Source organism: Dromaius novaehollandiae, chromosome 8, assembly GCF_036370855.1.
Source record: "Dromaius novaehollandiae isolate bDroNov1 chromosome 8, bDroNov1.hap1, whole genome shotgun sequence".
Taxonomy (NCBI): domain Eukaryota; kingdom Metazoa; phylum Chordata; class Aves; order Casuariiformes; family Dromaiidae; genus Dromaius; species Dromaius novaehollandiae.
In genome coordinates, this window is record NC_088105.1 from 30,364,041 (window position 1) to 30,391,105 (window position 27,065).

At 47.9% G+C, this 27,065-nt stretch overlaps 1 protein-coding gene across 3 annotated transcripts in view; it reads right to left on the reverse strand.

The window, feature by feature from the left end:
• The window catches only part of ERI3 (ERI1 exoribonuclease family member 3), a 148,977-nt gene that overhangs the window by 73,078 nt on the left and 48,834 nt on the right, over positions 1-27,065 (reverse strand). For all 3 annotated transcript variants that reach the window (XM_064516108.1, XM_064516110.1, XM_064516109.1), the window contains one exon: positions 20,194-20,266. In XM_064516108.1, coding sequence (XP_064372178.1) covers positions 20,194-20,266 — 73 coding nt within the window. The remainder of the gene's footprint in view (positions 1-20,193; positions 20,267-27,065) is intronic.

Below are 27,065 nucleotides of genomic sequence, written 5' to 3' on the forward strand. Positions count from 1 at the left end.
AAATTTTGAATAGCATCTCAGACAGACTCCCAACAGCTGATCACTCCGACCCTCATGGCCTGAGGCACCTTTCTGTGCAGCCAGTCCACAAGGATGCTGCAAGAATTTAATGCCTGCAAAGCAATCTGAAAATGAAAAGCCTCACAAACAAGCCTTGTGGCTGAAGCCCAGGACCAGGAGAGACAGGACATAATTCCTATTCCAGTCTCTGCTACAGACTCACAGGAAAATCGTGCAACTGATCCATGCCTCAGTTTCCCCACCATAATACTTACTGAGCATTAGGAGCGTAAATTCATTCAAGATTTTAAAGAGCTTTAGCATCTAGGGCCTGAATACGAAAGGACCATCATTACACAAAAGGTGAGCAGTGTAAGATACAGGCATTTTAAAAAGGAGCCACCCAGTGCAAAACACAAGGGAAAAGACTTGACCAGGAAACAGAATTTGTCTTTTTCCGCTAGCCAGAAGCAGTGCTCTGAGCACACACATTTTAGCACTGAAAAGTGTTTCGACAAAGGGGACTAAGAAATAAATGCGACAGACATGCTCAATTCTTAGACTTCGATTTCCAGAGCAATAGGCAGAGAAACTGAGCCCAAAGAAAAGACCCATATTAACAACCAAATCCCATCATTCAAATAATAAAGAAGAGACACCTAGACTGGTGCAGAACTATTTCCAAAGAGGAGTTTGTCTCTCCACCCCTTTCACACCCTGCAGTGGCTCAAAGGAAGAATACTTAAGAAGTCACAAGTTTGGTCATAATGTGTAAAAAGCCCCTGAAATGCGACATCATTTACTCTTCTGTGGTATTGCTCAGCAGAGCTAATAAATCTTGCATGAGCAGAGCTGATTCTAATTTTCTAATATGAAAAGGCATTTGGATTGAGAGAGAGGGAAAGATAAAAAGTGATTGAATCTCCAATAGCCCAGCGTCAGTGACAAGAAACATCCTGATACGGACCCCAAGGAAGAATGGCTCCCCCTCCTCCCCGAACCACACGCACAGTCGCTCGCTCTCACATCCAATTCTCCCTGCTTTCTGCTCGCGACGTCTCAGTCTCCCCTATTGACAGGACGTGGTTTTAAACACAGTTACACAAGTTATCATTTCTGCCTTTTGATCAATCTGAATTTTCAGGACAATTACCCTCTTAATCAATGATTGCTATCAGCAGCCCCTCGGATTCCTCACCAAGGCAATCGTGCCGCCAGGGGCAGACGGCATGTGCATATGCAATGAAGCTGAGGGGAGGCGCGAGTCCATCTTCCCCTGACGTAGGCAGTGGCGGAAAGGGTGGAAAGCTGTGAAGGCCACTTCAAGGAACACCTGACGTAAAAAATAAGCAGAGAGACTTAAAAGGAACCTTGTGCAAGGTGTCTGTGGCACAGCCAGGCTGGAGGGACCAAGGACTTGCCGAAAGCATCACCCAGTTGAAAAATAAACCCACTAAAACAACAGATTTACCACACGCCAAAACTACAGATTTAAGAGCTACCTATAGCCAGCTCCTAATGGGGCTAACAAAGTCCGTTTCCAATTAGAGACTGAAACTATGACAGAAAGTAAAGCACAGGAGAGGCAGGTTTTAACAATCTCTAAAATGTAGGGTTTGGATTTGGGGTTTTATATATATATATATATATTTCCGTAAGAAATTATTTAAGAAATGTCACCAAAATGCCCCAAGCATTCACATGCACACAAAGAAAGTCTCCTACTACTCTTCCCTGAAAGGAATACGTGTTTCAATAGTGGATGTTTGCACAGAACCTCAACTCTTAGAGGACCAAACTCCTCAAGGGGATCTCTTACCACCACAGCCCCAGATATTTAGATGCCCCAAGAAACCCTAAATCAGCCAGAGCCAATTACAGAGGCTGCAGTTAGGCTGGAGGCAAGGCTTAGCATCCCTGCCCTTGCAAGAGGACCGTTAGGCCTTTGGCAGTTCCCTGCTGCTTGGCTCACGTTTTCACAACTCTGCTTCCAGCCTCACTGCCATGACTCATTTGCACACAAGATGAGCAAAGCCCCGCTCAAGAGTGTGGCCCCAGCATGCCTGGCTCTCCAGTTGGCACAAGGAGCTCTTCCTTGATGAGGAAGGTACATCTACAGCATCTACACAACGACATCCCCACTCACAGCTGGGAGGTGGGCAGCTCAGGCTGGGGGCTTGCATCCACATGCACTTTCCAGGGGACCCAGCTGGGGTGAAGGGCATCAGCTTGTGCTGCTCCACAGATGACCATAGTGTCTTTCTCAGGCACAGGAGTCCTTGACACAGTCTTCTCCAAACTGTGTTTCAGGCCAGTCCTTGCACCCCTTCCTCTCTGCACCCAGGCACCGTTGCATCTTTCTGAACAGCGTGGAAGTACAGATAAAGAGGCTGTGTCTTCTCCACAGCTTGGAAAGCACTCGGCACCTCTTGGGCACTGTGGCCCTTGCAGAGAGCTTGGGATCTGGAAGGCAGCACGGAAATGCTGCCGGTTCCTGTCGGAAAGCGGACGAGCCACCGCTGGGGAAAGGGAACGTGGCGGCATCGTTGTCTTGACCACCAGATCGGGCTGGCAGTAAGCAGCAGAGGCAGCGCCAGGTGAGGCTGGCGGGCCAGCTGCCTTCACAGGCTGCTGGCTGGAGGAGCGCTCCAAAAGGCACAGTATTTCACTAGCTATTTTACATGGAGAATTGCCGATCAAAGATATCCCCACTGTGTACTCCAGAGCAATAAAAATAAAAAAAACCCACAAGAAGAATTCTTTAGGCGGGTAATGGGCATTTTATTCCTTTTTATGACACTAAACATAGGCAGCTGGCATAATTACACCACAATAAAGGCATAATGTGCACCTAGCAGAACAAACTCATACTTTTGATAATTAGGCAGAGCAAACACAGTCTGGGATTCAATCACATGGCTTCATTCTGTCTCCCAGATCTGGCGGAGCCCCAGTCCCCACAGCGCGGCGGCCCCCTCCCACAGCTGGCGTTAGCGGGGCCGTGGGGAAGGCTAAGCAAGCAGAGCATCACCAGGCAGCTCTCCTAAACACAAGTAACGGTCACAGAGCTCCACCATTTACAGCAGACCTAGGACATGGTGCAAGGCAGGGAGGGATGAGCACCAGTTTGTGCAGGATGGGTCCCATGCTCGTGGCTGCAGGCAGATCCTGAGACGCAGTCAGAGATGGTGCATAGCACTGCAGAAGGGTGTCAGTCACCCTCGCGATGGGCACAGGGACCGAGCTGGGGGCCACACGGGCGTGCATGAACTCTGCAACCTGAGCTTAAAGACAGACCCCACAAGCAAAGCTGCGGCAGAGCCAACTCCGTGGGGCCAAATCATACACAGTGTGAGGCAAAGGGAGATCCAAAACACAGAAGAGACAGGGAGTTGTTCTGGGGCTTGGCAGCTCCACTAAGGCCAGCTCCAGGGGCTAGAAGGGGTACGCAGATGTATGGTGACACCTCTCCACAGCAAAGACCTTGGCCAAATGCAGTCAGCAGGGACAACATCCAGAGGGAAACCAGCCCCTTTGCCAAAAGGCAGGGACAGAAGCGAATATCCCAGGGAGGCTGAAAGACCCTCACCTACAGAAGAGGCCAGCTTGGACCTGCTTGAGGCTAGCAATTACCTTAGAGCTACCATTAGTCCCAGTGGCTCTGCTAACACGCAGTCCTGCCTCCTACAAAATGCACTGGCAGGAAGCACTCTCCTGCTGCTGCTGCAGGCATCCACGCAGGACAGCTCCTCCCTGAGTGAGGAGCACAGCCGAGGTAGAGATCCTAAATGATCTCTAAAATATTAATAGCATCAATCACAGCCAGGCTGACAGAGGTTACGGCGTTTGGAGCACGCAGAGAGCAGGCTTTCCTGAAGTTGGTAAATGACCACACAGTGAGTATCCAGGGTTTGTTTAAAGATATAAAAATCCCACACCTGTCCCTTCCAATTTCCTGCAACAAATCACTTGAGAAATCTTCCAATGGCCCAGAAGGGAGCCCACAGCATTAACACGGCAGCAGCCATACAGCCTTCCTCTGCGCATCATGAGATCACACCACTACCTCCACTAAAAGGGTCCCACTTCTTTCTTGGGAGAAAGAAGGGGTTTTATTTATTTTTTCATCTTCTCTCACCTCTGTAAGCATTGAGGAAAAAAAACATTTACTGTAGCACTCCTTCAAGACATTACATTTCATTTAGCAGCATTAAAAATGTAACGAAAGACAGACCTCTTTTGCGACACGTGCTGCCCGTGATGCTCGTTTCCGAGACCTACCACAGCAGCACCGGCAGGTCCCCAAGGGCACTGTGAGAAGTTGCTGCTTGTTTCAGGCTGGAGAGATTCAGCTGCAACTACTGAAGCAAATAGCCCAAAGTACTGAGTATGGTGCGGGATGGGGGAAGAGCAGGGGCAGGAATAGGAGGCACAAAAAAGTAGCAAAGTTGTACTAGACAGCGCTAAGGTGAGAACAACATCCCCAGAAAGGCACCTGCTCTCCTGACCTGGGATGCAGCATGGCCCAAGTTGTACAGACTGAATCCTAGACTAAATCTACACATCAGTACCCTTCAGCCACCACCATCCAGACAGGATCTCTCAAGGCTCTCAGGAACAGGGTCACTGAAGAGCTGAGAGTCTTCCAAGATTTCATCGCCACGCCACTGAAACCCTCTGGAGATGATGACCACCACACACAGGACAGAAGAGCTCAGTTGCACTTCTTGTCCTGCGCACCTTAACGGAAGTTGGTGGTGTTAAGATAGGTTGAGGGCAGCGCAGAAACGCTAAAATATATTGGCTCAAAGAAAGATGAAACATGCTGAGCTGATCCACCAGCCATGAGCAAGACCTGCATAATCATCTGTAGGACAGGATGGTGAAGAAAACATCAATGTCATCATCAGCCTTTTCAACATGAGATTCCTACAGTGGCTGAAGAGGAAGATGCATTTTGTCAGCAAAGACAAGCATTTTGCCCCCATATCTAACAACATCCAGAAGGGCAACTCTGAGAACTGAACAGGTGCCAAGCCCGTGGGGGAAGGCTGCAGTGCAGCAGTCCAGATCACAGCTTCAGGATGGTCTCTTGCTCAGGAGCTATGATGGCCTTTAGAGCCAGGCAGCAACATTAATATAAGACCACCCAAGGAGCAGTATAGTCTCGGTCTGTGGGAGACAGCACCTTGGGACCTGGGAAAATGAACTGCTGTGAGACACCTGGCGGGGCTCATGCTTCACAGGGATCAGCAGTTCTCTCCCCAGCAGGCCATGAAACAGAAGCAGTTTCTGCCTAATTGAGGGCAAAAGATGGCCTGTTGCCTAAACAGAGGCAGATCATATCTGCAGCTGATTCCTAATAAACCACTGCAACAGATCCAATCTGTGGCCTGTATGCAAAAAAGCTCAATCAGGGAAACCTGCAAGTTTTAAGAGCAAAAGCCAGGATGGAGCCAGAACTGCTGTGCTAGCATGGGGGAAGGGAGACAGGAGATATTTAATCCCAGTTCTGAAATCAACTTGCTTTGTAGCCTTGGGGCTCTCAGAGATTTAATTAATTAATTTAATGAGTGTGGAGCACTGCAAGTTATTAATATACAAATTCCAGCACAGTATCTCCCATTTCCCAGTTCAGCATCTCTCGCTGCTTTATACCAAGCCTATGAGAAGTGAAGCCAAGACACAGTATGCCTCTGTGTGAATGGGGCAGAGGCTGTGTACCCACACTTTTCCAGCAAAAACAGCAGCAGCAAACACTTTGGCAAGTGAGACAGCAGTGAAGTCCTATTCCTTTCAGCAGGATATTGCATCAAGCTCAGCACAGTGCACTGGGAAAACGTTGTACAAAAAAACTATTTCCACTTATTGGCAAGCCATTTGCCTACAGCTGCCCACCAGCACTTCTATCCCAAGCAGCAGTGGAGGAAGGAGAGCACAGGAGCAGGTTGCTGCTGCCTCTTCCCCTGCTCCATGATTAATATTCCTGTTTGGACCAAGCAAGGAGAGCAATGTGGGCCAGGCACCACAGTGGTCCTGGGCAGCCAGAGCGGGGGGACCTGCCCATCCTGGAAGGCCAAGCACATGACAAGAGCTACTGAAGGCATCAGAGCCCAAGGCAAAGCCCTTCTGTGGGGCAGAGAGCACATGCAACTCCCTGGCCCTGTTCCCTACCGTAAAACCAGCCTGCTGCTGATGGTAGTGGTTGCAGGCAGTGGCTCTTCCTCTTGCAGCCGTGCTGGCTCTGTAGGACAATGAGGACTAAACCAGTTAACATTTTAATCCCTAAGACTAGCAAATCTGATTAACCCCTCCATCCTTGCCCTGGAGAGCTACATAGGGTCTGTTTTCATGCTCCTACATGGAGCCTCCTGTCCTTTAAATGAAGAAAAAAGGGGGCTTAGTTCCTTCCCAGGCATTGGACAGCAATGCTGGTACGCATGTAAATCACAAGGTGAAGGGCAGAGATGTAGGATGCTCTGCCCCTCATGGACCCGTGGGGCTCTGGGGAAGGCCGTCTTTCATGCATCATGCCTTTCCCAGCCTGGAATGCAACACACGTTGCAGGATTATTGTAAAACATGTCCTGCCTTTAATCCCTTCTCCTCTTGCCTTGCTCTGGTACTGACTGTGGGGGGAGGCTGTGTCAGGCCTGGGGTCAGACTTGCCTCTCTCAGCGCGAGGGCACATATATGGCTGCAGTCTCTCAGGTGGACGGCAGGATGCGTGAAAACCCAATGGTGAGACCTGGGGAAACATGGGCTGCCCACACCTTTCACGCAGGCAGGCTTGTGGGACTGGAGGTGCCACAACTGCCAACATGTGAATGGGCACATCTGGGTCTCCAGATGGGTTTCAGAGGTAAACAGCAGAGGGATGCACTAGGAGGACGCAGCAGGGAGAAGCATGGTTTTGCCATCCTTCACATGGGTGGAATTTTTCTACCTCTCTTTCCTCCCTCTTCCAAGTCAAAACCCAGAGACACCAGCAACCAGCCATGTTTACAAGGTCCGGGCAAAGTGGGCCAGATAAACCCCCAGCCTCCTGCCAGGGTGATCTGCGGAGGTTTCTGGGAACTCCCCACATGCTGTTCTGCCAGGAGGCACCTGCTGCTCCTGTGGAAAACACACAGCAGAAAGGGCCCAAAAACTGTGCTCGCTCCATGCACGCACAGCCGTGGGTGTGCATGCACGCAGAACAGCAGGCCTGCAACAGACAGGTACCCTATTATTAGGAAATCAAGGGCCTAATTCTGACCATGGTTACGATTTCCCTGGTTTGCTCCTGCGATGCCACTTCAAGGGTACATTTTAGGGCAAGTCTGGATGCAAACTTGCAGTACCCCAGCTGTTCCATAGTAATGCTGTGCACACCATTACCCCCACGTACACAGAACGTTCAGCTAACAGGTCCCAGGGCACACCATAACCTGCCCTACAGTAATTTACTGTCTGCCTGGACCGCACAAGAGGGAAAATTCAGGCCACTACAGTCTGCTGTCAACTTTGACACTGCAGAAAGAGGATTTCTCAAAGGTACAAGTTGTTTTGATTTCTTTGTGATTTATTTTATTTGCTTTCAAATGCTCAGTCCAAAACTGTGTCTTTCACACATATAGTACACTGGCTAATAAACAGGCAGCATGGGGAGAGCCATCTCCGCTCCTTCTTCAACCAGGCTGCAGCAACTAGGTTCAGCATGCAAAGGTCTGTGCAATGAACTTAACTGGAGTAGCAGCACACATACTGACAAAGCAAGCCAGATGGGGACCAAGAGGCTTTTTGGTGCAGCAGACAGATGTTCAGATCCCATAGCAAGGAGGGAGGCACAGGCGCAGCTAGGTGCAGTCGAGCAATATGGCACTCAGCAGGAAGAGCAGTACGTAAGGTCTGAGAAGCTGCCTCTCTGCTTTTCACCTGCAGGCTATGGCAACATGTGTGTAGAAGAACCACAAATACCAACCTGCCTCCAACCACTTGAATAGACATAGATGCTTTTGGTAAACCAACCAGTGCACTCAGCAACTGCTGTTTACAATCCCATCTAGCAGATAAAACTTTTGCTCCAGTTGGAAGTGGGCAAAATAAAAAAGAGAAAAGAAAAAAGACCCCCCCCCAAATTCCACTCCCAGCTTTTTTCCTATAACTGCAGGCTGAGCAGGGGCAAGTAACTCACTGTGTGCCTCTGTTTCTTTTGGATCACCACTTTCCCACCTCACCTGCGAACTCTCTGTACTACATGTGGCTCCAGGAAGCCCTGGTCCTTGCTGGAGCCTGAAGGCATTGCCATATAATAATAAAGGCTGCCTTGCAGTTTCCCCAGTGCAAACATCCTAATCCAGGCTCATGGCATTAGAAGAGGAGTGGAGACTGTATAAAGCACCCAAGACAACATCCCCTTCCCATCATTGCTTAGTTACTTGGAGTTTCAGACATGTGGCAGGGCAGTGCCAAGGAAAGCAGCTAGTCTGTGTCCAAACACAAGGGAGCAGGAAGTAAACGGTAAGAAGGGACAAGCGATTACCCCAAGGTAGGAACAGCTAGCTCCACCCCACCATATTCTTCTAAACTGCTCTGAAAATCTCAAGAGCTAAAGGTCCCACATCCCTGTCCTCACTCTTAGAGATTATTCACTGACCTCCTTGCAGAAGGTAAGGAGATCACTTTAAGAGCTGTCCACTACAGACATCCAGAACAGACTTTCCCCTTCCTCTCCAAGTACTTCCGTGCCTTTGAAAATTTCTATTTCTGCTTGTTTTTCTCTAAGCCAAATATGCCAGGTCTCTCAGTCTTCCCCTGGAGGTCATGTCATCCAACCCTGTTATCTGTTTTCTGCTCTCTCTGGACTTTGTCCAGCTGATCCAAATCCTCCCTGGAGTGCAGCATGCCAAGTTGAACTGCAAACCCCAGCTGAAGCCTTACCAGTGCTGAGTGAGTGGGTGCATTACCTCACATGCCTTGTAGGCTCTGTGTGGGCTTAGCGGGCATTTGCCTTTTGCACAACAGCTGACACTGATGGCTCACATTCAGCTACCAACCCATGCCAACTCCCAGACACAGGTACCAGTGACAGCATCCGCAAAACTGGCACTCAACTACAAGAGAGGGAAGAAACATAAATCATCACAGGCCTAAGTCTTAAAGCCACATTTCTACTGGAAAAAGAAGCAGAAATGAAGTCAAAGCAAATAAAGATTCAGGCTTTCCTTTCTCTGTTAACAAAGGAAAGACGACAAGCTCTGAAGGAGTCCCCAGGAGAGAGCAAGCTCCCCCTCTAGCTAAGGAAGACACCATCCATAACTAAGGAAGAGAGAAGACATCATTTGAAATAACTCCCCTAGGCCAGCTCACCCTGCAAGGACAGGCACAAGGGAAGCCAGACCACCAGCCCTCCCAAGTTGCAGGGACCCTGGAAGGAGAATCTTTGTAGAGTAAGACCTAGTATTTGTACCATCTTGTTTCAAAGTTATTCTTTTGCAACTGTTTCCAGTGTTGTCATCCAGAGAAGAACCCTTTGCTTCACTGTGGTTAAATCCATTTGTCCAGTTTTGCTGGAGTTAAATGTATTTTTCAGTTTAAACTTACCCAGTGCCTATATGGACTCAAGTGAATCTGCAGGTAAAAGTAGCAAAGCAACAAATCAAAACCAGAGCTGCAGGACAATCCCCAGCAGGTTTCTGCAAACCAGGACAAGTTGGATTCCAGAGATAAGATGCTTTTCCCTCCATACTGGAAATGATAATTCATGTGCAGGTATTATCACATGTCAGGTACGTGGTGGCCCTACTTGCTACCCTGTTGGGAGGGGGCAGAGGAGCAGAATAATCTGTAAACCTTTGGTGGAGAGTTACTCACAAATTCAAGGGTTGTTTCTCCACTCCAGGAGTACCCCTAGAAATATTTAGGAAGCCAAAGTTTGAAGACAGAAGGTCAACCAATCTGGAATAACAAGAACTTCTCCAAGGAGTGAAGGCTGTGCATCACCATGCACTGCAAGAGATCTGCTGCAAAGACCTCTGCCCCCAGTGAGCTGTCCTAGACCACAGGGTTGGATTTCAACAACAATATTTTTACAGCACAGCTTCAGAAAGCTGGGCTGCTCCAGAGACTAAGGCTAAACTCCAAAAAACTTACTCTAGGAAAGGAGGTGAGACTTTAACATGCACATACTGTAATTTTAGTATGTATTAGTAGAAGAAAACGTAGGTGAATTCTTGCTAGTGAAGAAGTGTGAGAGATGCTGTGAGACAAACACGTGCTAGAACATATGTGGGGTAGACATGGCCAACAGGGAAGGAAAGAAGGCAGGAAGTTCCAGGAAGAGCTTCCTGTTAATAGGACTCAAATGTTCCCTTTGCACTGGAGTAGCTCTAAACAGCTTCCACATAACAGGACCTTGTCAGGGGTTGTCTTTACCAGTGCTGGAGAGTCTAAATGGCAGAGACCACAGGTTCCACATGTCCAGCTCACAGCCTTTAGCTTGGCATGATTTCAGCAGTGAGAAGTGGGCCCTTTCATACATTTACGGATTTACGGCTAAAAGGAATTGCTAAACTAATCCTCTATTTTGCAAGTCAGGAAACTCATTACTTTTTGACAAACCAAGCCCAAGAACTTACATTAACCCTCTGGGGATCACAGTCATTCCTATCTGTTCACAGAAGAGTTTGCACACACGTGCTCCACAGGAAATTCCTCCTGTGATTTAGGATGCAATAAATAAAAAAAGAAAAAGAAAAAAAGAGAGGAAAACACACAAAGCCATTCTGATTTAGACCCAGATGGACACCGCTCTTTCTCCTTGCGTAGGACAAGCATGGATGTTACAGTTCTCAAGTCATCGAAAACCCCTGAAGTTTCCAGGCTGCGCCTAGAGTCCATCTCAGCTGCAACAGGACCAGCTCCCAAGACTGAGAGAGGAGGAAATGAAATGCTAGTGTGGGATCATTTCTTTGAAATTGTAAGCTCATATCACTGAGCCACAGCCTGTTATATTGACATGAGTATGTGTTATCCCTGCAGGCAGAGATGGTTCTCCATCTCTGGTTGTTGGAGCACCTGTCCATTCACCTCTACTCCTTCCAGGACAGCTGTCTTCACTGTACTCCTCAATGCTCTGTGTAGTTTAGCTACAGAAATTCCCAGTGTCTCACCCAGCACGTTAGCATTACAGGTCTGAGCTACTGCAGAGTGAAAAACACTTTGCTGACTGAGCTCCACCACTCTCGGAAGCTGCCAGCGAAGCACAAAGCATCGCTGCAGAGAATAAGGTGGCACAACACCCAGTCCTCTTCCCCGGGGCAGAGGTCCCAGAGCATTGGACGTTACTTCTTAAAGCTTCCAGGATTTAAAAGCCACTGAAATCGCATCTCAGCTGCCACACAGGATGCCCTTACTCTGTGTCTACAATTCCCAGCCCAGGCAGCAGCTCCAGCACTTGTCACTGACTGATCGGGACAAGCTGGCTCACCAGTGACTCCCAAGCTGAGGAGGGAAAGCAAAGGCCTGAACAACAACTGGGCACACAACCAAAATGCTGTGCCTTTGTTTATTTTATGTGAACGCGGATACCCAGAACAACCCTGACAACTATTCTGCGTTACGTGAGCTCCCCACCTTCGTACGTGTTGCAAAGCTGACGCATCAACAACCCCTCGATCTACTTGGTTGTAATTTCTAGAGAAACCGAGGCAAAGTTTGATGAACTGACTCCTACCACGTCCCCTTCTAATGAATTCAGGAGCAGGAAAGGGAAAAGACAGTCAAGAACTTGCCTCACAGCTGACTCTCGCCCTCTCTTCCCAGCACAACTCCCTGCTTTTTGGCTTTGGCTCTTTCCTTGGAAAGACGTTTTTACTCAGCACTTCTTGTTAAATAACAAAGGGAGGAAGTGTCCCCTCTGCAGTGGGATGAAGCAGGCTGCTCCTTTAAGGCCTCTCCTGGATGCCCTTTCCCTTTCAGATAACTATTCTCTGACTCCCTCCTCTTCTCCCTCCCTTTGATTTAAGAGTTCCTCTCCTGGCCCTGACAGTAAGGTATTTCTGTCCCACAGATTATAACTCACTCTGGGCTATTATTCAACTCCCAAGCCCTGGCCCTGCTGCATTTAGTCCAAACATAATATCCTTCATGCATATATTATCTGTCTCCCTATTATCTGGAATCATTTCGGAATTAAATTTCAGTCCTGCAATATTGGCTTGAAGAGCGGCTCGCTTTATGGGCTAGTCAAAGGTTAGAATACCAATCAAAATAACACTGCCGATGCAGAGAGACATTTTAATATTCCAAAACCCGGTAATTGTAAAAGGACATAATATTTTTTCCCTGATTACCCCAAAGGCAACACATGTTAACAAGGCGAGGGAGAGAGTGAAAGAAATTTCAGAGTTCAGACAGCTGCGCGACAGATTTAAAGGAGAAGTCGTGCAAGGCTGCAGCGTGCGGGCAGCGGGAGCAGGAGGGCTGTCCTGCCCTGTCCTGCCCTGCCGGCAGTGTTGCCCGCACCGGGGATGCCACCCCGGCCCCATGGCACATGCGCCAGGCGCGGGCACAGGGCTCACGCGCTCCCAGTCGCCTTTGAAGGCACTCTCACTGCGAGGGAACAAACCAGAGAGAGCTGCGCCGAGACGGACCGGCAAAGATTACTACGGTAGGAGAAACCGCCGCGATCAGCTGGCCTCACCTTCTGCACAGGCCGCAAGACTGCCCCAAATTAATTCCCGTTTGAACCAGAGCTGATCTTTTCAGGAAAAAACCTTCCGACCCCAGCTTGCAAATTCACCACAGCCCTCGGTAAGTTGTTCCATTGGTTAATTACCCTCACTGTAAAAACCTGCACCTGAATTATCTCGCTGGGGCTCCCAGGCACTGGAACTGCTTATGCTTTTACTGGCTAGACTAAAGGAGCCGCTCACCACATTCTGGCTCTCCATTTAGGTACTTAAGGACTACAGCCAAGTCACCCTTACCCTTCTCTCCAGTAACCTAAAGGGCTCCCAGGTCTTTGCTGTATGGCAAGTGCTCTCGTGGGTCTTCACAGTTCTCGTCAACAGCCTCCAAATTTCCAGAATCCTTTGGGATGCACAAACTCTGGAGAGGGACCAGGATCCCATAGAGGTCAAACCAGTCCCAAACAGACGATTCAACCCCTCTGTTCCTGCTCACTATTCCCTGTTTATAAATCCAACAGCATCAGCCTCCTGGGTGCAGTATCTGCACACTTTATCAAAAATGATTTTTATGTTTTCTTTCAGGGCATTGATAAAAGTGTTAAATACAAGAGGTCTGAGAAATAGATCCCTGTGGGACCCCACTAGGAAGACATGCAACTCCACGATGATTACCCATTTACAATTAAATGCTAGGAGCTGTCAGTTTGCTCGTTCTTAATCAATGTAATGCGTGCCATGTTGATTTTGTATCATTCTTGTTTCTTAATCAAAATGTCATAAGGTACCAAGTCAAATGCTTTCCAGAAGTATATTACATTGACATGGTTACCTTTATCAACCAAACATGTAGTCTCATAAAAAAAATATCAAGTTAGTTTGAAAAAGATCTAGTTTCCATAAATCCACATTGATTGGCATTATATTACCTTCTTTTCATTCTTTATTAATCAACTATGATATCTAGCTTTTCATTACTTTGCCCAGAATTAATGTCAAGCTGATAGGGCTATAATTACTTCATCGGTCATCCCATTTGCCCTTCTAAATTACTGGTACAACATTAGCTTTCTTCCAGTCCTCCAGAACTTCCCCCATGTTCAAAGACTTATTAAAAGCAACATTAACATCCAGGGCTTCTCAGCCAGCTCTTTTATAACTCCTATAAACCAGCTATGCAGAATGCCAACTTGAAGCTGCCACTTTACTTCACAAAATCCTGTTGTAACAGAAAACATTTTGCTCAGTGATGCAACATCCTCTGCCTTTCCATAAGCACAGAACAAAAGTATTTATTAAACACTGTTATTACGCTGTTATAAGCACTTATTCCTTTTTCTTCCAGTTATGAGCCAATACCGTTGCACAGACACTCTTCCTTCCTAATCTGTGTGGAAAAAACAGGTGAATTCCCCTTAACCCTAGAGTTGTATTTCCTCCTGTTTCCTTCCACAACCCTCTGTTACTCCTACCTTCGGAGAGAGACTCCCCAAGGCCAAGAGCTGCAGAGCCGAGGATGAGGAACCCAGCGAACACTCCCAGCACAGCTCCCACAGGAAGAAGGTATGACAGGGTCTCAGCGATCCAACAAAGCTCATAAGCAGCTGTTTGCAGTTAAGTGGCAACATCTACTTGTGTGCTTAACACTACGGCTGTGAAGCACTCTGCCTGAGGAGTCCTTCTTGGTCATCTGATCGTAAAATCCATTACAGATTCTCTATAGCCAATAACTGAATAAACAGGCAATTGATAACAATCACAGCAAGTCCTTGAGAGGTTAGACCTCATGAAAGCAACTTTCAGGAATTCGGGCCAAAACACAAACCATTTCTCAATTGCATCCACTTCAATGTTCTTTGTCCAAAGCACTTGAGACACTTTCAACACAAAGTGCCTAAGAACTCCTCCTCCTCCCATAGCAAAGGCAGAAAGAATTGTTAATTCAGAGGAGAGACAAAAAGCTGTTAGAAAATCTTTATTTGTTTAGGATGTGTTTGTTTTTAGTTGCCAAATATTAACAAAAACATCCCATTACATGCTTCCTCTGTCTTATTTCACAAAATGAGTAGGTGACCTTAAAACATTTGTGCATATGTATTAACAGTTTGCTTCCACGCTATGAATAACCACAAATCAATAAAAGCTGGGCCTGGAAAAGGCCAGCTCTGCACACAGCCATGCCTCTCCAGCACAGACACATTGTGCTCCCCAAGGATTTGTCAGTTCTGTTTCATGATGCCCCAAGAAGGAAAGTTGCATTCATCCACCCATCTCATTCAACCCTTGCCTTTCATATGCCAATTACTGCACAGAACAGCTTCTTTCTCCAAAGAGTTGTTCCATTATTTTATGAACAGTGATTGTCAGGATCGCTTTCCCTCCCTTGGACGGTTGGCTGGGGGACTTAAAGAGGGCAAGGCAGGAGTGTACAGCTGCAATCACACTATGTGGTGTGGAAAACAACACTATGCCAGCCAGTGAGGACCATATGAGATAAAGCCCCCTTAAACTTTTCCCCTCTCCCGATATATCTATGCCCGTTTGCACTCCTTACCCCTCGTAGCTGTTGGATGACCTTTGAAGCTTTTTCCAGCACCCACTCCCTGTGCAAAACCAGGAGCAACACCACATGCAATCTGGGAGACGTAAAAGCACTGGGCCAGCAATACCAGGGCAAGGTGATAGAAACTTTTCAGAGAAACTCAGGCTGGTGACAGTCAGACAGAGCAATCTCCTACCCTCGCACTGCAATGCCACCTGCTACATAGTCACCTGTAAACTGCCACCGTCTACCCAGAACATATTACGACCCTTGCACGAATCAAGCAGAAATCTTCATCTTCATTACAGCAAGCCAAAATGAACCTTGAGAGAAGGCATTCAAAGTTCAGGGGAAAAATGTCAAGCCATCCTGGACTTCAGGTGGGTGTCAAACTAGGAATGGTTTTCTGTCTCTTCGGAAACACCAACTATTACTGTATCTAAAGACAGGCTACCCACTGCGAACAGTAATAAAAGATGGTCATGAGGGCAGCTGTCCTGAGAAAGGGGCAGCTCCAAGATGGATCTGGAGGTTCAAAGGGGAATTGTCTTTTTAAAAAGTAAATAAAATATTTTAAAAAAGAAGGAATAAAACAAACTTTTCCTGGTCACATAAAACACTTCATAACGTCCAGAGAAGAAACTGAAGATGAGGGTGGCATATGCAGCATTAAAAACAGAATAGCTTCTGTAGCCTAATTCTAGAGTCACAGAACCGGCAAAGTGCTTTTGTGCCAGCTATCACACAACAGTTATGCCGTACTGGAAAAGAGACAACTAGACATATGACAAAGGTCTGTGAAATCAAGAACAGCACAAGAGAAGAGAACTGGAAACACTTATTTGCTCTTTCTCACAACACAAGATCTAGGCCCATGAAAATGATCAGACAGTAGGCTTAAAAGAAACAAGAGGGCATGTTTCTTCACACAACACATGAACAAAGAGAAATTAATGCATAATTAAATAGCAAAACTCATTGCGGCAGGATGCCGTAAAAACCAAAAGCAGGAACAAATTCAGAACAGGACTAACAAGTTTCTGGAAGACAGACACGGTAAACACAGTGGGTGCTAGACACAGTGGTCCAGAGGCAGCCTCCAGCCCAAATCCCTTGAAGAGATGATTGCTGGGAACGTCTAACTAGAGAAAGCTGACTCTGACCCTGGTCTCTGTTATACCCTTCAAGCACCTGCCTCTGGCCTCTGGCAAAGAGGGGATCTGGGCTAGACAGACCTTTGATCTGGCCATTCTGATACCTTCATCTTCATCACCCTTCTAATGTTTTTCTTGCACAAATTAATCATAAGAAAGGACTCTGGTGCCAAAATCTATTTTCATCCCCCTTCTTCCACTTAGCTACTCCTCCCTCCAACAAACTACCCTTTGGTCTGTGACATGCTTACAAACACCGTGGTGCTGGCACTCCCACTGCCCACTGTGCTCTTCACTCCCAGGCTCCGGGCTGCCCTGCAGTCTCAGGAGACATGGCTTCAGCCTAACACCACTCTGGCTCTAACCCTCCAGTGTGAGGAGTTTGTCATGGAAAGGACACTCAGCCTCACTGATTCTATTGCTAACCCAAGCAGGAGCTGGAAAGATAAACCACAGAGGCTCCCGAAAGAGCAAAGGAAGCATGAACAAGAGCTGATCTTTGTGTTAGAGTAAGCACTAAAGATTTTACCCAGGCTACCTGACAACACTCGGGGGGCAGTAGCTTGGTTCTAGCTTGTTAGTTGCAGCAGCTTTCTTATCCTCCTAAATCCTGCCCACAGCCTCTTGCTTTCTGCATGCTTTGCTCCACTGGTGCTCCTCACTCCCGGCATTAAGCACTCTGCTATTTCAGTTCTGAGCATCCAGCAAAGAGCACACAGCTCAGGTCCTGCACCTCAGTCCTAACTCTACAGTGCCTCTGCTTATCTACATGACAGGCACATAAGGCAAACTGGCAGACAGGACAATGACTCTCTATTGAGATGGTTTAGGGGGATATCTGAGATGCCGCAGCATTCAAATAAGGCCTCCTCTGCTCTCCGCAGCCCTCCCAGAATGCTTAGCTAATCGAAGTGAAGAACATGATAAACTCTCTGCCCCAAGACAGCTCTACACTGACAGTTCACTAGAGATACAAGATCGCTCAGTGACATTAAAAATGTCAGCAAGCACCAATCGGGCTTGATGGAAAGCATGCACTAGCAGGCGGGGGGGGGGGGGCACAGGGCAAGGTAAAACTTCCACAAACTCTGCCAAGTGCATTTTCTCCTTTTGTCATGCCTAGAAGGCTCCTTCACAGATCCCAAGACACTGGTGGCCACCATCACTGCCTGGGGCAGCAGAGTCAGGTGTGGAGCTCACCACCACCAGCACTGCCAGATCAATCCAAAAATGTTTTCTGGGGCAATACAAGAGTGGTGACCAGCAGGGGCTCTGATTCCTGTATTCAGCCTGCCCAAAAGGCAAGTCGTGGAAACTCCGAAAGAGGGTTGAAGACACAGGCTGCTTGCCTGCACCGTTCCTGCAGCACAGCAGTGACAAGGGAAAGAGTTTATTAGACAAGGAAGCCTGAGAATGACTGTCGCACCATCTTGAGAAGAGGGACTGCTTAGCTCTAGAGGCTCTCTAGCAGAGGCAGTACAGATGAGAACAATTTCTCTAAATGACATAAAATGTGGAAAAAAAAAAAAGGGAGGGGGGAAGCTAAGGGCTGTACATGGGGAAAGGGAATCTGGAACGTATCTTGCTGCTGCTGCAATACACACAGGTATACAAACACAAGTCTGCTCCCACCCGCAAACACCTCACAGTGTAGAAATGAGCCTGTATTTTTTCCAGCAGACAGTCCCACTCTTCGGCATTGCTTGTATTTGCTGCAGTAGTTCCCTAATTCAGCAGGGTCCTCTTTCTTGTTAACGTGCTCTCAGAGACCCAAAAGAGAGACAACAGGATGCAGATGGGGCTAATATTCTGCAGGAAATTGCTGCTGTCAGATATGCCATTTAAACGCAAAAAACCCTCTTTTCTTAACGTCAGAACAATCCAAGTCTCTGCCAATAACCATGACCTAGAAATTAGCATTTTCACACGGACCCCAACACCTTCACTTCACGGATCAGGTCAGAGGCAGACTCAACCTGGGAGGTATTTCTAAGCCAGGAACTTGCCAGAGGGAGGGGAAAAGGGGATGCCTGAGCTATGACGGGAAGAGCAGGGGGGCTCTTTACCTGTCCATCCTTATTTGTCTCATACTAGTAGCTCAAAAGTCAAGAGACTGAGCCTCCACTGGGTCTCACTGCTCAGACAGAATTATTTATCTAGGCTGGAAATCCTCTCTCATAAAAACACACATGCAGTTCTCCCACAAGCACCCACGGACAGTGGGCAGCAAGTGGCAGCGAAAGCTCCTCACCCTGGGGTGAGAGCAAGCCCCAGGGGAGGCAGCTCTTAGTCACAGGACAGGAGAGGTCTCCTCCTCTTCCCATTTTAGCCCTGTACTTGGTACTTCACTGATGCTCACCAGCCCTCAACTTAATACCATACTAGTTGTTGAAGCACCATACACAAATATCCAGCTTGAAGGCCAGCCCTCTGCCTGCCTGTCTGACTGTATTATGATGAAACCCAGCTCCTAACATGATAAATCCAAGAGCCTTGAACTACAGAAAAGAGCCATAAGTCATTCATCCTGAGGCCCAAAGGAACAGCACAGCTGGATCAACCTACTTCTTAGTAAACATCAAGGTATACAGGGATTTTTTTATTATTCTTATTTTGCAGCCATCAACCGGCTGGTCATATAGCTGCTATCCATTCACCAGAAGTTTAGTGAACTTCAAATGGCGATCATTAATGGTCACTGAACTGCAGAATGCCCCAATGTGCTTTCAGATTTCATTTACCAAGGACCAGCAATCAGCCAAAAGATTTGCTCTGACAGCAGGGAAATACAAGACCCCTTGACAAGTTCAGTCGGGAATTTGCTGCCAGCATCCCTTGTTAAGTTCATGTTCTACCCTATTTGACGGAACAGATCATGCAAATTGTCCTTCTGCGGCCGCTCAGCCTGTCACTCATGTTTCCATTTAAAACAATAAATAAATAAAAGAACAAAAGAAAAGCCCACAAGTACAAAGAGCTGTTTACAAGCAAATTCCATTTACCAAGACCCCTAATTATCAGGAAAAGGTGCAGAAACCCAAATAAGACATTAAATTGGATGGGGGAGGAGAATCATACTCATCCAAGGGCTTAACCGGAAGGGCCACCCCAGTTTCTTCTGTGCACAGTCCGCAGGGCCCCACACTGTCACTGCTTGCAATACTGCTAGTTTTTTTTCTTGCCACTCCAATTTGCCACTTAAAGCATCACCATAATTTTCTGTGCAGATGGAGCATCTGAGCAAGGAGACCCATTGGATACATGGCAGGCTGCTCTTCAGCCAGCGAGAGAAGGTGTGGAGCAACACAAGATACAGCACAGTAAAGCGTTTCTCTTTGCAAAGAGAACACAGGTCCCTCAGGTGGATGTGCTGCTGAGACAGTTCCCGTTCTCCACAGCATAAGGGGAAATGCCGGCTTTTAAACTGGGGGATTTCCAGTTGTTTTCCGATCAGAATTCAATCTGAAGAGAACTGCACTCCTAGGAGCCTTAAACTGCTGGAAAAGAGAGTCAGCAAGACAGGGACAGCACAACCTTTGCTGAAGAGGGGCCTCACAGCGTCCTGCTATTATGCAGACACCGCACTGTGCCTGCCACAATGGGATTCTCCCCAGCTGCAGAACACATCCCATCAGGTACAGGAAGACTCTATTAGAGGAGATACAATAGGGAGCCAGAGGACTCGCTCAGCCCAGCTTCTGAGAAAATAACTCATTTCAATGCAAAACAGCAGTAGTTATTAGACACCTCCTTAAAGAGCAAAGGAAAAGAGAAAGGGGAGGGGGAAGAGAGGGAAATGGGAACCGTGGCAGTTTGCACAAAAGTACCTTTTTCAGATTAATCCACTGTTTGAAGTAATCAGCAACCGGCAGCCCTAAGTACTGGCATTGTCCTGGTAACCTGTAAGAGAGAAGAGAGAGCAGGTTTGATTCAATTACTGTGTCCTAACAACACAAACTATTTTATTAAGCACATGTGGTGCTGAGATGGAAGAGACCCTTGAGTCTGCTGTAACATGCTGCACATCAGAGGGATTCTCAGCTCTTGGCAAAAAAATCTCACAAGAACACAACTTGGCTGAAGTCTTAGGTACATCCAGGTGCCTCCAGGCTGCTGGACACCTTCCTGCAGGCTGAACATTTTAAATGGGAACTGTGTGCAACTGCAGCATGGAGCCCTCCTCCACAGTGGCTTGCTTGCAAACATGACCAGAGCATCCAGGCTGTCCTTAACTAAGTGAACTCATCACAAACCCCTGCAAAACCCTCCTGCTCATCCTGGGGCTTACGGGGCAGACAGAAGGACTGACAGAAGATGTGATAGGGCAATTCACCTGTGGTGCCTTGTTGCTTTCTTCACTTGGCCTTTGTGTAAAACGCTGAGTGAGACATGAGGGAGGAAGGAAGGTGTCAACGCACTCATTCTTGAGTGGTAATGCTGCAGGGCCACCATTTTTAGGAGAGTGCTGAGAAAGCAGAGGTTGCTTTTCAAGCAGATGCCTGGAAGAAGAGGGCAGTCACAGCTCTGAAAAGGCGAAGTGTAGCACGCTGTCTCAGTAAGGGTGTGAGAGCCAGTGTTCAGAGCTGTCAGTGTGCGTATTTAACCTCTCTCTTCCTACAGCAAGCAGCCAGAATAGGGCTCACAAAACAAATCTCTATTGAAAAAGGAGGAGGATTGCCTGAAGGGACAAGAGGACCCCAGAATTTTGAAGCTGCTTCTCCCAGGGTTGCCAGCCCAAGTGTATTTGCAGAGTAGCTGTGAAGTGCCTCTCTGTCAGGAGATGGGAAAGGATGAGTAGCAGTGTCGTGCAACTCCAGCGGAGCCCATGCAGGGAGATGAGTTATGGGACTTTTCCTTGGCCAGTCTGATCTGATCAAGAGTAATTGATGGACCTTGTTCATTCATGTATTGCTGAGTATGCCTGGGGCACTGGTCACAGGATCTTTAACTGAAGAAAAGGAACATCCCAAATAAATATGTCAACTAAATAAATGACTAAATTAGACCCGTTTGTGTGTGTTAAAAGCCACAACCCCAGGAACTGGCCTTTGAAAATGAAGGGGTGTGTGGAAACCTCATAACTTCCTTGGACATTTGGGGGCTTTCTGGGAGACTTTGTAGGAGAGGAGGGAAGAGCTGTGCCAGCATCATCTGGCCAAACATCCCAACACAGACCCCATCCAGGGCAAAATCTCCCCCTCTGTATAAGGGGAAGAATGGATAATCCAGACAGGACTTCAGCTTCAAGGCTGAAATTCAGGAAAGTTCTGCTCATATGTAAGTACAAGCCAGATACACTGCCTTGAGCTAGGCTGCACCATCAGCATCCATGCAGATTGCTGAGCTCAGCTCCAGCCCCCCAGTGAACAGGGCAGTACCTCTTCAGACCTATCTATAAGCAGTTATGCTTGTCAGGGGTGACGAGAGTCACTTTTAGATAATGTGAGACTCAGGTTATTGCAGTACCCAAGGAACAGTCCAACCTCAGTTCTGCCTCCATTTCAATGGAAAGAAAAGGAAGCAAGCTAGCAAACATACCCGGAGGAATCTCCCAGGGTAGGTGGCCCACAGAGCCAGTATACACTGCGAGGCCTACTTAAGTTAAGAAAAGACTCTCTGTGCCAAAACCAAATGCGTGGCCTGGAAAAGAAGCACACAGCATCATTTAGGAGTGGTAATTTATGTCATGCAAAGAGATTTGTATAAGGAGGTCCAGAGGAATCTCTCTGAAAGTAGGAAGCCTGTCAAGAGTATGAGCTTGCAAACAGGACTAAGACAATTTGCAGGGTAAGCAATGTGACTTGACAGCATGGTCTCATCTCTGGGCATGGCTCATCTGCTAGCCCCATCACTCTGAAATAAACCACCTGGAGTCACTCCTTGCAATTGCATAACAGAGCTGTCACATTAAAAGCAGCCTGACCCACGCATTTTACAGCCATTACACATATGTCCATGACATCCGGGAGCTGAACAGACTCCATCAGCCCCAAACAGTGTCCTAAGAAAGCTCATCCACTAGGAAAGCTGCTTTCTGCTGCTTTCTGATCAAAAAAGATCACAAGGAAAAGGCACTATCCAAAACAAATGACTAGCTTAATACCACCAAATGATCAGCTCAACCTCTTAGACTGCTCACATTTGGCTAGAGAGGATCATGACAGCAGTTAGCAAAAGGTGCGTTACTTTAAGTGGGGGTCCTCCTCCCAACCTAAAAGGTGTTCATTAATACAGGTCTCCATCTAGCTCCAGCTAGAAAAATACTTACTGTCTCACCTACCATTTGGACAGGGCCCAGGACGAGTGAGTACAGCATTGTTCTTGTTAGCCCAACGAATTGACAGTTAACCTCCCCAGCGCAATGAATGACATCTAAACCACTTCCATCCCTGTGGGACCAAAAGGCCCAGGAATCTGGAGACTCTGGTTCTACTTCCACCCTGAGACTCATGGGAGTATGCCCTGGGCGCTGGACAGTGGATCTTTAATTGGAGAAAATAAATGTTCCAAATAAATATGTCAACTAAATAAATGACCCATTTTTGTTAGCAAGTAACACAATGCCAGAAACTGTCTGTGGAGCTGTGTGACCTCAGGATATTCCCCTTCCCCCTCTGCACTTGTGCTCCCCTCATTTCACATTAGCACCAGAGACACTTCTCCATGAAGTTTGGGAAGCACTGGAAGATCTACACATATGCTATAGCCTGGGCAGGCTGTCAGCAGCAGGACCAAAGTTTAAAAATGCCAGTCTATTCCTTGAGCTGAGATACAGCCCCTCTGTGAACCTGCCTTTAGAGAAGGAACGTACTATGGCTCTGGTCCATCCTAGGCACACAACGGTCCCAGCACACACAAAGAACTGGGGGCTCTCACCGCACAGAAATCAGGTCTCCATGTAACTATGGGAAGGAAAACACACCTCTGCAACCTCTCTTCCTCAGCTCTAAGCCTTTTGCCTGCTGTGGCCCCACAATCCCCAGCCCTGGTGACTAGGCAGGAGTTTCTCCAAGGTTTTTCCCAGGTTGGAGGAAACAGGGCACACCTGTAGCTCTCCTCATGGGCAACAAAACTGTCAAGACCATTAAGGAAGTATCTCTCTATCAGTAAGGCTCCTTGCTTTAGCAAAATCCAATCTTGATCACTGGGGGCAGCTTTGTCTGAGCAAAGACCTCCAGATTTGGCCCTCTCTCTGGTAAAGGAGAAGAGAGAGAGCAGCACACTTCATTCAATATACCGTGATCCTTCCAGCTTTTGAACTAGGTCTCCCTGTCTCCCCAAACAGGGAAGTTCTCACTTTCTTGGGAAGGAAGGTGGCTCTCAAAAGCACCCCTTCAGCCAATCACCTTGCTTCAGCTGACTGCAGTTGATAAGGAGAAAATGGCTGTGGGATTTTCCAGCCTCTCAGTGCAGCTCTGGCAATCTGTCCTTTCAGCAACAGAGGTGGGAGCACACCACCCCTGCCTGCCCCCGAAACACAGGTCCCTTTGGGACCGAACAAGAAGTCACAGCAGGTAGTGAGCACTTCAGAACGGTTCTCAGAGCAACAGAAGAGCAACAAGAGCATGCTCTTCTCTGCCAGCCAAGCTCTCCCTGGACTGCAGTCAGCAGCGGCAGCTACGCACCATTTTCGGAGAGCTTCATCACCCCGGGCTCCATTTTCCATCCACAGCCTTGCTCCTCTGTACGCGGCAGGGTAAATGGGGCTTGGAGATGAACGAGATGCAAATAGGAGGCGAGGTCACATGGCTGCATTTCTCCCGTTGAAGCCAGCTCTCTCCAAGCCAGTAAGAAGCGCACAGCTCAGCGGTGATAAACGGCCTTGCTTTAGTTATCACTTCCCTTAAGTTAAGGAGAGCAGCCTAGTGATGGATGGGCTGGAATTCGGTTATCAGGGAAGGCTGTCAGCCAGAGTTGCCTATCTCCACACACATTTAGCAAGGCATCATTATGCGATGGCATGGAGTTAAAATATGACCAAGGGTATTGAAAGAAAGAAAGAATGGGATTAAAAAAAAAAAAAAGGCAAATTGAGCAACAATAAAGGAGCGTGAGGCGAGAACGTTATCATACTAGTGACACCTTTTATCTCGGTCTGGTTAGCTAGAGCAGGGCACAAATTGGTCCTTCCTCCACTATTGTATCCTCTTGTACAAACAGAGGCAGATAAAATGTGTCACCAGTGCGATAGCATATCAATTTAACCCTAATTATCTAGGGGGTCAAGCTAAGAAATAGGGGGTTTCTCATTTCAACAGGTTCCTCCATCTCTGCTCAGAGCAACCACATTAATATGGAAGGGGGAGGGGCAGCCATAATTGATTTCCGTCACTCAGGTGGTCCTAGTGTATAAAAAATTAATGCTTGATTCTCCCAACTAATCAGAGCTGGTTAATGTCCATCTGCTTCTGGGTTCAGAATGTCAGCAGACAAAGAAATTGGGCCACTTTCTACACACTGGGTGTATTGATATTGAGCCAGTTAAAAGAACAAGTCTCTCTTCAGGAAAGATAAAGGGACATTAAATCTTGATATTTATAGACCTGGTCTCAGCCTTCAAAAAAAATCCATGCACTACAGACCTTGAGTTGTAACAGATACAGAACGTTTTAATTGTGCCCTGACCAACCCTCCTGCACTGGGCCGCGAAGGAGAGGGCAGGCACCCTCAGCCCCCTTCCCACCACCCTCCCACCTTGGAAATCCATTCACAACCCCTCTATCATTGAAGGAGGGTGGGAAAGTCTGAACGAAGCTGCATGGATGCAGCAGCACACAACAGCAACAAGGTGGGAGCCTAAGAGGAGAGCTGGAAATGCCTCCCAGCCCTGCACCACAGTTCAAGGCAAGGCTAGGCAAGGCATGGCTTGAATGGTCTCCAGCCCTGGCAACACTGCTCTATTTTGACCAAGTGTAGGATCTCTATCAGGTGCTCTCATATCACAGATGAAGAGGTAGCAATTTCTCTTGGGAACAGATGAAGAGGTAGCAATTTCTCTTGGGTCTCTGGAAAGCTGGGGAAAGCTTGGGTGTCTCCTTCTAACACAGAAAGCTGGCAAGGGAATAACATCCACATGAAATGCTTTAACAGAGGAACAGTGCTACAGAAGGCAAAGCCACATCAATCAGCACTGAATTTTGCATCAGCTGAAGGAAAGACAGGAATTTAAAGCAGTTTAGTTAAACCCACAGTCTCCCAAGGGGACAGCCAAAACTGATCCAAACCAGCAGGATTCAATGCCCTGGGGATGCAAACAGGTGAATCCTCTTCCAAAGAGCTGAGGCCACAGGAGCTTGTAGAGTGGGTGTAGATGGCCTGACAGTGCTTTGCCAAAATAACCGCACCCTAGCAGGAGCCCTATGGCAGTGCTATGTAACAGCACCCAAACGAGCACAGCACTCTGGGCATACAGCACAGCCCAAACCAACTAGCAACCTGCTAAAGTTAAAACACGCTGACCCATGCTTCCAAAAAAACCACCCAAAGCTCAACCTCCTCCCTCCAGTAATTCAAATTAAAATAAAGCAGCTTTTCTATGCAGTCAAAGGCTATAGAAGAGAAATGTCTCCTCCCCATCTGAGCTCTGGACACAGCCCTGGTGCCTGCACGCTCAGCCATCCCACCGTCAATAACAACGTCCCAGATGTCATTTTGGCCCAGGTGCAGTCACCCAGCCTTTGGCACAATCTTCCTCTTCCAAAGGAGAGGCCCATGATACTCCCCCAGGGGAGCCTTGGACAGCAAATCCCAGGGCCTCTGTGGGGCAGCTGTCCATGCTCCGAGGCAGTACCTGTCACCACAGGGAACTGGGAGGTCGCTCAAGAAAGAAGAGAGGGTTAGTGAGAGCCTAGCAAATCCAAGATGAATCTACGGCAAAGACAGTGCTGGAGCCACCCACATGCCCACAGTGCAGAAAGGCAAGCGCACAGCCAGCCTCCCATCGTGTTCCTGTCCAAAGCGAAGGACAGAGGGCTCAAGCCTTCAGTCAGGCCTCTCTGCCACCCTGCTCACATGCTTCTCCAACCCACAGACCTGGGAAGGGACCAGAGGAATCCACGTGCCAGGTCACTGCACCCCCTTCATGCTGAGCACAGCCATGACTCCTTCCCTCTCTCTGCCCCCAGCACTGCATGCCAAACTGCCCTGGGGTGGCTGTACTTAAAACTCATAAGCAGCAACGCTGTGGAAAGATGCTGCATTTGGTGAGAGTCTGAAAAGCCCTGGGCTTTCATACAAGCCCTGAGACAGGTCCCTTCTCCCTCCCTCCCACCTCCCTCTTTGCTTTCCTGCCGCCCTCTCAGTTCTCTCAACCTCCCCCAAACTTGTCACAGTGCAGCAAGCCCAGGAGCTGCACATCAGCTTTAAATATCAGCATGCGTGAAGCGGGGACATGAGAGCAGGGAAGTGGGAACAGACAGAGCAAGCCTCCATCGCCTGTCAGGAAACACTAATGAATTTCAGCACCAGCAGCCATTGCCTCAGATGGGCTGGTGAGAAGAAGAGAGGGAGTTACAGCGAGGAGCCTTTGAGGGAGCTGCATGCCTTTTTTCAAAGCCCCCTCCATTAATAAATGTCATTGCTGAGCCAGCTGCAGCAGTCCTTGAGCCGGGGTGGGATGGGGCAGGGAGAGACAGGCGACTGACAGCATTCAGCACACCTGGGCAGCACAGCCTTCTCCCCTGCTGTATCCCCCAGACAG